Genomic DNA, 11,582 nt, shown 5'->3' with positions numbered 1-11,582 from the left:
CTGACCCCCCCTGGGGCCACAGGAGGTGGGGCCCAATAGGGGAAATAGAGGTAAATCCTATAAAATCGCTACTTGTCCTAGAGTTCTGCATGGATTGTAACCAAATTTGGCCAGAAACATCCTTGGGGGAAGGGGAATAGAACTTGTATAAATTTTGGCTCTGAACCCCCCCCCCCCCCCCCCCGGGGACAGGAGGGGCGGGGCCCAATAGGGTAAATAAGGTAAAAATCCTATAAATCGCTACTTGTCCTAGAGTTCTGCATGGATTGTAACCAAATTTGGCCAGAAACATCCTTGGGGGAAGGAGAACAGAACTTGTATAAATTTTGGCTCTGACCCCCCGGGGACAGGAGGGGCGGGGCCCAATAGGGGAAATTTAGGTAAATCCTATAAAATTGCTACTTGTTCTAGAGTTCTGCATGGATTGTAACCAAATTTGGGCCAGAAAACATCCTAGGGGGAAGGGGAATAGAACTTGTAAAAATTTTTGGCTCTGACCCCCCCCGGGGACAGGAGGGGCGGGGCCCAATAGGGAAATTAAGGTAAATCCTATAAATCGCTACTTGTCCTAGAGTTCTGCATGGATTGTAACCAAATTTGGCCAGAAACATCCTTGGGGGTAAGGAGAACCAGAACTTGTATAAATTTTGGCTCTGACCGCCCCCCCCCGGGGACAGGAGGGGCGGGGGCCCCAATAGGGAAATTTAAGGTAAATCCTATAAATCGCTACTTGTCCTAGAGTTCTGCATGGATTGTAACCAAATTTTGGCCAGAAACATCCTTGGGGGAAGGAGAAACAGAACTTGTATAAATTTTTGGCTCAGGACCCCCCGGGGACAGGAGGGGCGGGGCCCAATAGGGAAATTAAGGTAAAATCCTATAAATCGCTAACTTGTCCTAGAGTTCTGCATGGATTGTAACCAAATTTGGCCAGAAACATCCTTGGGGAAGGAGAACAAGAACTTGTATAAATTTTGGCTCTCGACCCCCCGGGGACAGGAGGGGCGGGGCCCAATAGGGAAATTGAGGTAAATCCTATAATACATCGCTACTTGTTATAGAGTTCTGCATGGATTGTAAACCAAATTTGGCCAGAAACATCCTTGGGGGAAGGGGAACAGAACTTGTATAAATTTTTGCTCTGACCCCCCGGGGACAGGAGGGGCGGGGCCCAATAGGGGAAATTGAGGTAAATCCTATAAATTGCTACTTGTCCTAGAGTTCTGCATGGATTGTAACCAAATTTGGCCAGAAACATCCTTGGGGGAAGGGGAATAGAACTTGTATAAATTTTTGGCTCTGACCCCCTGGGGACAGGAGGAGGGGCGGGGCCCAATAGGGGAAATAGAGGTAAATCCTATAAATCGCTACTTGTCCTAGAGTTCTGCATGGATTGTAAACAAATTTGGCCAGAAACATCCTTGGGGGAAGGGGAATAGAACTTGTATAAATTTTGGCTCTGACCGCCCCCCCCCCGGGGACAGGAGGGGCGGGGCCCAATAAGGGAAATTTAGGTAAATCCTATAAATCGCTACTTGTCCTAGAGTTCTGCATGGATTGTAACCAAATTTGGCCAGAAACATCCTTGGGGGAAGGGGAACAGAACTTGTATAAATTTTTGGCTCTGACCCCCCCCGGGGACAGGAGGGGCGGGGCCCAATAGGGAAATTAAGGTAAATCCTATAAATCGCTACTTGTCCTAGAGTTCTGCATGGATTGTAACCAAATTTGGCCAGAAACATCCTTGGGGGAAGGAGAACAGAACTTGTATAAATTTTGGCTCTGACCCCCCAGGGACAGGAGGGGCGGGGCCCAATAGGGGAAATTTAGGTAAATCCTATAAATCGCTACTTGTTCTAGAGTTCTGCATGGATTGTAACCAAATTTGGCCAGAAACATCCTAGGGGGAAGGGGAACAGAACTTGTATAAATTTTTGCTCTGACCCCCTGGGGACAGGAGGGGTGGGGCCCAATAGGGGAAATAGAGGTAAATCCTATAAATCGCTACTTGTCCTAGAGTTCTGCATGGATTGTAACCAAATTTGGCCAGAAAACATCCTTGGGGGAAGGGGAATAGAACTTGTATAAATTTTGGCTCTGACCCCCCCCCCCCCCCGGGGACAGGAGGGGCGGGGCCCAATAGGGAAATTAAGGTAAATCCTATAAATCGCTACTTGTCCTAGAGTTCTGCATGGATTGTAACCAAATTTGGCCAGAAACATCCTTGGGGGAAGGAGAACAGAACTTGTATAAATTTTGGCTCTGACCCCCCGGGGACAGGAGGGGCGGGGCCCAATAGGGGAAATTTAGGTAAATCCTATAAATTGCTACTTGTTCTAGAGTTCTGCATGGATTGTAACCAAATTTGGCCAGAAACATCCTAGGGGGAAGGGGAACAGAACTTGTATAAATTTTGGCTCTGACCCCCTGGGGACAGGAGGGGTGGGGCCCAATAGGGGAAATAGAGGTAAATCCTATAAATCGCTACTTGTCCTAGAGTTCTGCATGGATTGTAACCAAATTTGGCCACAAACATCCTTGGGGAAGGGGAACAGAACTTGTATAAATTTTGGCTCTGACCCCCCCCCCCCCCCCCCGGGGACAGGAGGGGCGGGGCCCAATAGGGAAATTAAGGTAAATCCTATAAATCGCTACTTGTCCTAGAGTTCTGCATGGATTGTAACCAAATTTGGCCAGAAACATCCTTGGGGGAAGGAGAACAGAACTTGTATAAATTTTGGCTCTGACCCCCCGGGGACAGGAGGGGCGGGGCCCAATAGGGGAAATTTAGGTAAATCCTATAAATTGCTACTTGTTCTAGAGTTCTGCATGGATTGTAACCAAATTTGGCCAGAAACATCCTAGGGGGAAGGGGAATAGAACTTGTATAAATTTTTGGCTCTGACCCCCCCCCGGGGACAGGAGGGGCGGGGCCCAATAGGGAAATTAAGGTAAATCCTATAAATCGCTACTTGTCCTAGAGTTCTGCATGGATTGTAACCAAATTTGGCCAGAAACATCCTTGGGGGAAGGAGAACAGAACTTGTATAAATTTTGGCTCTGACCCCCCGGGGACAGGAGGGGCGGGGCCCAATAGGGGAAATTTAGGTAAATCCTATAAATTGCTACTTGTTCTAGAGTTCTGCATGGATTGTAACCAAATTTGGCCAGAAACATCCTTGGGGGAAGGGGAACAGAACTTGTATAAATTTTGCTCTGACCCCCTGGGGACAGGAGGGGCGGGGCCCAATAGGGGAAATAGAGGTAAATCCTATAAATCGCTACTTGTCCTAGAGTTCTGCATGGATTGTAACCAAATTTGGCCAGAAACATCCTTGGGGGAAGGGGAATAGAACTTGTATAAATTTTGGCTCTGACCCCCCCCCCCCCCCCCCGGGACAGGAGGGGCGGGGCCCAATAGGGAAAATAGAGGTAAATCCTATAAATCGCTACTTGTCCTAGAGTTCTGCATGGATTGTAACCAAATTTGGCCACAAACATCCTTGGGGGAAGGGGAACAGAACTTGTATAAATTTTGGCTCTGACCCCCCGGGGACAGGAGGGGCGGGGCCCAATAGGGGAAATTTAGGTAAATCCTATAAATTGCTACTTGTTCTAGAGTTCTGCATGGATTGTAACCAAATTTGGCCAGAAACATCCTAGGGGGAAGGGGAACAGAACTTGTATAAATTTTGGCTCTGACCCCCCGGGGACAGGAGGGGTGGGGCCCAATAGGGGAAATAGAGGTAAATCCTATAAATCGCTACTTGTCCTAGAGTTCTGCATGGATTGTAACCAAATTTGGCCAGAAACATCCTTGGGGGAAGGGGAACAGAACTTGTATAAATTTTGGCTCTGACCCCCCCCCCGGGGACAGGAGGGGCGGGGCCCAATAGGGAAATTAAGGTAAATCCTATAAATCGCTACTTGTCCTAGAGTTCTGCATGGATTGTAACCAAATTTGGCCAGAAACATCCTTGGGGGAAGGAGAACAGAACTTGTATAAATTTTGGCTCTGACCCCCCGGGGACAGGAGGGGCGGGGCCCAATAGGGGAAATTTAGGTAAATCCTATAAATTGCTACTTGTTCTAGAGTTCTGCATGGATTGTAACCAAATTTGGCCAGAAACATCCTAGGGGGAAGGGGAACAGAACTTGTATAAATTTTGGCTCTGACCCCCCGGGGGCAGGAGGGGCGGGGCCCAATAGGGAAATTAAGGTAAATCCTATAAATCGCTACTTGTCCTAGAGTTCTGCATGGATTGTAACCAAATTTGGCCAGAAACATCCTTGGGGGAAGGGGAATAGAACTTGTATAAATTTTGGCTCTGACCCCCCGGGGGACAGGAGGGGCGGGGCCCAATAGGGAAATTAAGGTAAATCCTATAAATCGCTACTTGTCCTAGAGTTCTGCATGGATTGTAACCAAATTTGGCCAGAAACATCCTTGGGGGAAGGAGAACAGAACTTGTATAAATTTTGGCTCTGACCCCCCAGGGACAGGAGGGGCGGGGCCCAATAGGGGAAATTTAGGTAAATCCTATAAATTGCTACTTGTTCTAGAGTTCTGCATGGATTGTAACCAAATTTGGCCAGAAACATCCTAGGGGGAAGGGGAACAGAACTTGTATAAATTTTTGCTCTGACCCCCTGGGGACAGGAGGGGTGGGGCCCAATAGGGGAAATAGAGGTAAATCCTATAAATCGCTACTTGTCCTAGAGTTCTGCATGGATTGTAACCAAATTTGGCCAGAAACATCCTTGGGGGAAGGGGAATAGAACTTGTATAAATTTTGGCTCTGACCCCTCCCCCCCCCCCCCCCCCCGGGGACAGGAGGGGCGGGGCCCAATAGGGAAATTAAGGTAAATCCTATAAATCGCTACTTGTCCTAGAGTTCTGCATGGATTGTAACCAAATTTGGCCAGAAACATCCTTAGGGGGAAGGAGAACAGAACTTGTATAAATTTTGGCTCTGACCCCCCGGGGACAGGAGGGGCGGGGCCCAATAGGGGAAATTTAGGTAAATCCTATAAATCGCTACTTGTTCTAGAGTTCTGCATGGATTGTAACCAAATTTGGCCAGAAACATCCTAGGGGGAAGGGGAACAGAACTTGTATAAATTTTGGCTCTGACCCCCTGGGGACAGGAGGGGCGGGGCCCAATAGGGGAAATAGAGGTAAATCCTATAAATCGCTACTTGTCCTAGAGTTCTGCATGGATTGTAACCAAATTTGGCCAGAAACATCCTTGGGGGAAGGGGAATAGAACTTGTATAAATTTTGGCTCTGACCCCCCCCCCCCCCCGGGGACAGGAGGGGCGGGCCCAATAGGGAAATTAAGGTAAATCCTATAAATCGCTACTTGTCCTAGAGTTCTGCATGGATTGTAACCAAATTTGGCCAGAAACATCCTTGGGGGAAGGAGAACAGAACTTGTATAAATTTTGGCTCTGACCCCCCGGGGACAGGAGGGGCGGGGCCCAATAGGGGAAATTTAGGTAAATCCTATAAATTGCTACTTGTTCTAGAGTTCTGCATGGATTGTAACCAAATTTGGCCAGAAACATCCTAGGGGGAAGGGGAACAGAACTTGTATAAATTTTTGCTCTGACCCCCCGGGGACAGGAGGGGTGGGGCCCAATAGGGGAAATAGAGGTAAATCCTATAAATCGCTACTTGTCCTAGAGTTCTGCATGGATTGTAACCAAATTTGGCCAGAAACATTCTTAGGGAAATAGGAACAGAACTTATATAAATTTTGGCTCTGACCCCCCGGGGGCAGGAGGGGCGGGGCCCAATAGAGGAAATAGAGGTAAATCCTATAAATCGCTACTTGTCCTAGAGTTCTGCATGGATTGAAACCAAATTTGGCCAGAAACATCCTTGGGGGAAGGAGAATAGAACTTGTATAAATTTTGGCTCTGACCCCCTGGGGGCAGGAGGGGCGGGGCCCAATAGGGAAATTTAGGTAAATCCTATAAATCGCTACTAGTCTTAGAGTTCTGCTTGGAGTTTAACCAAATTTGGCCCAGAAACATCCTTGGGGTTAACAGAATTCCTATAATTTTTGGCTCTGACCCCCTTGAGCAGAAAGAGTGGGGCCCAATAGGGGAATTAGAGGTAAATATTCAAATTCCTTCAGAAAAGAAACAATGAACCTTACTAGGCATTACAAACCAGGTGAGCGATACAGGCCCTCTGGGCCTCTTGTTATAGTTAAAAGTAGTCTTAACAACAATTCTGTGGAAATAGGTCATTTGGGAATCATAGACAAAGTTTTTATTACTCAGGTTGTCATTAAACAGAGGTAGTCACTAAGACAGGTTTACCTGCAGGAAGCCTTTGTATGACTGGTCGTATCATTACTGCATCCCTAAAATCTTCCTTAATGTTCCACTCCTCTGCCTGGCTGGATTTGGAAATCTCCGTGGTAACCTAGAATTCTGGGATACCAAGCAAAAAAAACTAATCTGCCAAGCTCAAGCACCAGACACAACAGTGTTCGAGTTCCACCCAGATGGAGAACACTTTCTCACAGCGACCACTGCGCCACGGTTACGTGTTGGCAATGGGTATGGTCATACGGTCCTCTGATCCCACTTAAAGTATGGTTGACCTTGATAAGTCTCACCTTTCAGTGGCTCTCACAAAAATCAAATCAAAATGTGACATCACAATCACAGGAAGGTGGGACTAATGGGCTGTAAATCTTACTTCATCTGCATCGTTTTGATATCTTGAAATTGATGTATTGAAACAATACATTATAATTTCTGTTCAAATTTTAAGAGTAAATTTTAAAAAGTTAAAAACCTTGAGCCTATTTCTGAGTCCTCTGCATATCAGTGTGCTCTTTGTAAAAAAATTAAATTACCCAGTGTATAAACTGAAAGTATTAAAGGTTGTTTTTATTCACCGAGGATTACATTTCACCACACAGGCAATATTTCTTTATGTGAATTTTTTTTCACGATAGATAATCCTAAAAGGATTTTATTTCTGTTTCCACAGGTACAGAATATGGCACTTCACTGGTTCCCTGCTGCAGCAAATCAATGTTGACGCAGAAAAGGAATTATGGGAGGCGCGGTGGCAGCCTGTTCCCGCGGGAACGTATCCAGAGCGAGTCCTGAACTACAAGGCGGCACAGGCGATGGCCGCAGAAGTGGCTCCACTACCTGGTGGTTAGTATTTTCATTAGGTTGCTCGCCACTGGTACCAAAGGCAGGGAAGCATCAGGGAAAAAATGCTAAAATGTGATGTCCTTGCGGTGGGGGGCTTTACCCAATGTTCTCTATGAAAGTCAAATTTGAACCAGTAATAATTTCAGAAACAATATCTTCAATGCTACCATCAAAGTTAAGTAGTATGTATGGTTTTTGCCCTTTTTGGTCCCAAAATCTGTCAAATTTTCAAACCTCTTATTAACCTATTGAATTGTTGAATCATAGGCAAAACCTTCAACTTTGAAATCCACCGGGATGTGCCGTCTCAGTCTATCAAGACAATCATTCGATGTCACATATGACATCGTAACTATTTAAATTGTGATGTCTCAATAGTGTTATTACATATGTGTCTTACAATATTGATAACATGGCTCAAAAGGCCAGTTATATGATCAATTGAATTTAAAAACAATATGACGTGTAAGGGTACATTTGATTTATCAACTACTTATTTATATTATTTCATAGATTATTTTTTCAATACAACACCAACATACTGAATTATTACAAAAATATCAACCCTGCTGACTATGATATCAAATAACATGGTATTTGATCCATATTTTATGCAAGACTCGTGATTGTTTACCTTGCAGTAAAAGCGGGAGTTTATCGTCCCCCACAGGCCCGAGGTACCGCACCGTCTTTTAAACTACAAGAATATGAAGCGCCATCAGACCCAAACAAGAAACAGCCAACAGATTCTGGTACAGATTGATTTGAAATTAAAATCTGTAATCAATATCAAGTTCAGCAAATACTTAATTTCATTTGTTTTAGATCTTTGCTTGTATTGGTTTTGGTTTACGTTCAGGTAAAGTTTTGTAACTTTGGTTATATCCTTGTGTATTTTCTCAAGTAAGTATCAGTACTTCTATCAGACTGAATACAACAGGGAATGTGTGGGTGATGTAGTGATTAAAGTCACTCACCTTACCTAGCCAGCCAGAGTTTTTGATCCCTGGCAGGGATGTGAAAAGGTCCAGGTCACTTGTTCCCCCCGATCACATGAATTTCTCCACCCAAAAGATGAGATATTTTAATCCAAGTTAGAGTATATAAAATGCTTTTCAGAGGTTAAAATATTTGTTATGGCCAATTGTAGATCAGTTTCAGTGTCCGAAAGCTACTGACATTGAATTTGTTTTGATGAATATAAATGTATGGTAATGTGATTGTTTTTGACAGGTGACAATAAATCTGCTAGTAAAAACAAGAAGAAGAGAGACGCTAGAAAGGCAAAGATGGCTCGGGAAAACGAGGTATGCTTGGTTCACAATCTGGTTATATTATCTACATATTGTGGTAGTAAAATCTTGTTTAAGGGCCTCTCATGCCAGAAGATGAATGCTATTAAGATATGATTGTTGATTAATTACAGGCTAATTCCATTTTCTTTATATCGTTAATTTTGCAGTTATTTTGACCTCACAAATTTATCATTACGCTATTAAACTGGTTCAAAATAAATTCAATGTTAAAATTTGTTTCCACCAAAATAAAACAATTTACAGGTTTGATGAGTTAGAATATAACTTTGGGGAAATGTATGGATATAGGATTTGAGGAAGCAGATATATGTGATTTTCAGGTATTGCTTTTATCATTTTGACAAGTTTTCATATTAGATATTATTGACAATCTCACTTGGTGTTCATATTTGGCCAATAGGTTGCTAAATTTCTCCGGGCAGTCAAACTTTCCCCATCTTTCATGTATTACAAAAGACCTTGAATTTAAAATTGAACATTTAATGTTTTCTAGAGTGAAGCTTCTGGTCCGGCACCTCCTGCTGCATCTGGGCCTGTGTCAGTCATGGGAGCCGTAGTCTCACAGATGGCCTCTACCGGAGACCCCGAGAAGGATAAGAAGGCTCGTAATATCAGGAAGGTAAGTACAACATTATTGATGACTGACTTCATAGTTGTAACACAACATATTCTGTCTTTGCATGTTCAAAGTAACCTCCCTTGCAGGTAGGTATCCATTGTAACATTAGTAACACTTAGAAGAACATTAGATCATAATCAATACCTACCCACAAGGGCAGATAACTCTGTAATATGCAAATACAGAATAGTCGGTTATGTACACAGATATATATTTTTTAGTTTTTAATTTGGAAAAAAAATAGTAGTTTGAAATATATGATTCAATCATTGTTCAATATTTTGCAGACTAATGTTTTTGTTCAGAACTCTGTTCCACAAAATTGCAAAAATATCTTCTCCTTGAATATAACTGGCTATACAGTAATTAAATTAGCCCATGCAAGCAGGATTTGTCTCCTTTGCTAATGGAAGGCTCAGAATTCCGAGGGTACAAGTTATTTATTTATTTTTTTCATCAAAGCTGGAGTCCACCTTAAGTGTTCATTGAAACTCTAATAGAATAAACCTTCAATGTATAAAACAGGTAGCATATTTAGCTTTTATTCTGTATTGTAACTTCATAACAGTGTGTATTTATATCATTTCAGAAACTACAAGCTATACAGAAACTCAAGGAACAGAAAGCTTCTGGAAAACAATTAGAGATTAACCAGGTATTACTTACTCTTGACCTAACAACAGAATCTTTTTCATCGTATTCAACCTAATAAGGGTCCAGGGAGCTTAAAAATCAAAGATGAATGGGTGCTTAACCTTTCACAAAAATTATGTCACAGAGTAAACCATTAAGCAAAGGATATCAAATAGAGAAACATACATGGTTTTCATAGTTTCAGTCTATTTAAGTTGAGGTACGTGAAATTGGGGTGTGAAAAAGGGGGAGGAACACTTCATATAGGGATGAGGTGCTTATCGGATTGAATACATTATCAATTGATAGACACGGAAACAGAGGATTTTATTTATTGGGCTTTTCTTTTAAGTTTAGCAATGACAATGGAAAATGTCAGATTGAGCAAGGTCATTTGAGTTAATAATTGAATTACAAAATTCACCTGTGTTTTAATTCAGTGTTTAAACGTCTTTGATCTCCAATATCTAAATCAACTACCACATTTCTTTCTTTAAATTTCAATCATCTTTTAGAAAATATCTTTTAAACAGAATGGCCATCATTACTGCACAAACTGTTTACAAATCACAAGGGTTCAACTGTTCTATTTAAATCTACAATGATTGTTGTTTCTGTTTACATCAAATTTTATCACTTTTCTATTTCAGATTGAGAAGTTGAAAACAGAGGACTCACTTATAGCAGAGTTAACAGCGCTTGGCTTGGACGACGACTGGACCTGATGATACTGTATAACTATTCTGACTCCATTAAAGAAAGTTAGAGCTACTTGGTGCACGGACTGAACCATTTTGTTTATTGATGTACATTGAACCAAGCCAGTGTTTGATTCTACCTGTGATATATATGCAATTAAAAATTTGATTGTTTAATCAAAGTTAGTCGTATTTTAACCTACCTGAATCGTTCATACCATATTCGCTGTAATTAGTGCCCAGGGTGTTTAACACATAGTAACAAAGGTTACAGGCTAATTAGGGAACCAAAATGTAAGCTGTGAAAAAATTAAAAAAAAAAGTCATCCATATTTTAACTCTGTCTGTACTTATGGAACAGTAACATGCATATGCTTTCTTTCCTTTGAGATGCATTATAATATCGTGATGTATATTTGAAAGACTCCCAAAGTCCATGTAATAATGGATACAAAGCTGATTTTATAAGCATAAAAAGCAGTAGTAAACCATTGTAAAATTCACAAGTTGGGGTGGGGTTGTTAATATAACTTAAATTCTTCAGAAGACGGGAGGGGCGCTAATAACAGCGAATACAGCATTTAATCTTTAGCATTTACCCATTATATATCTACAAGTTTAATGTTCAGTTGTTCTTTTGCTTGATTTAGTTTATCCTTGTTTCAAAACATCCTTTTACTTCGAACCAACTTTAATTATCCTCACATGTGATAAGAAATCACAAAAATGTTTCAAATACATTAAAGTGGTCTCAAATCGATCATGTGCATGAAAATGCAAAATTAAGTCACCACAAAAATAAGTTTGTTTACAGTAATAGGTCATTTTAGGATGTGCCAGCTAAGTTAGAAGAAAGAGTACCCAGAGAAAAACCTCCAACCTATGACTATGACCAGAACAAGGCACCTACCCCATAGTGGTTTCAACAAACCAGAGATGATGAGTTAGTGACAGAAGGCCAGAACACCTTAATCACTCGGTCACTACAATACTGAAAATAGTTAGGTGAAGAAAGTGCTGGGCCGTTTTCGATTATGCGGTTTGACTGGTTGGACCTAGTTGTTCGTTTATGAATTAAAGACGAACCTGGTGATTTTACACCGTTTTCAGACGAGCTTTGACAAGGCCTTC

The 11,582-nt window shown here is 42.2% G+C and overlaps 1 protein-coding gene across 1 annotated transcript; it reads left to right on the top strand.

Moving 5' to 3' along the window:
- Nucleotides 1–6,398: 6,398 nt before the first annotated feature.
- LOC138313673 (eukaryotic translation initiation factor 2A-like) lies at nt 6,399–10,633 on the top strand (the record flags this gene model as incomplete). The annotated part of the gene is given in 7 exon segments (XM_069254019.1): nt 6,399–6,573; nt 7,013–7,185; nt 7,827–7,937; nt 8,419–8,492; nt 8,995–9,120; nt 9,710–9,775; nt 10,404–10,633. Coding segments are annotated over 7 exon segments (800 nt in total), but the record flags the coding sequence as incomplete, so codon positions are not given.
- Nucleotides 10,634–11,582: the final 949 nt, after the last annotated feature.

This window comes from Argopecten irradians, unplaced genomic scaffold, assembly GCF_041381155.1.
Source record: "Argopecten irradians isolate NY unplaced genomic scaffold, Ai_NY scaffold_0831, whole genome shotgun sequence".
Lineage (NCBI taxonomy): Eukaryota > Metazoa > Mollusca > Bivalvia > Pectinida > Pectinidae > Argopecten > Argopecten irradians.
This window is presented reverse-complemented; position numbering and strand designations above follow the sequence as displayed.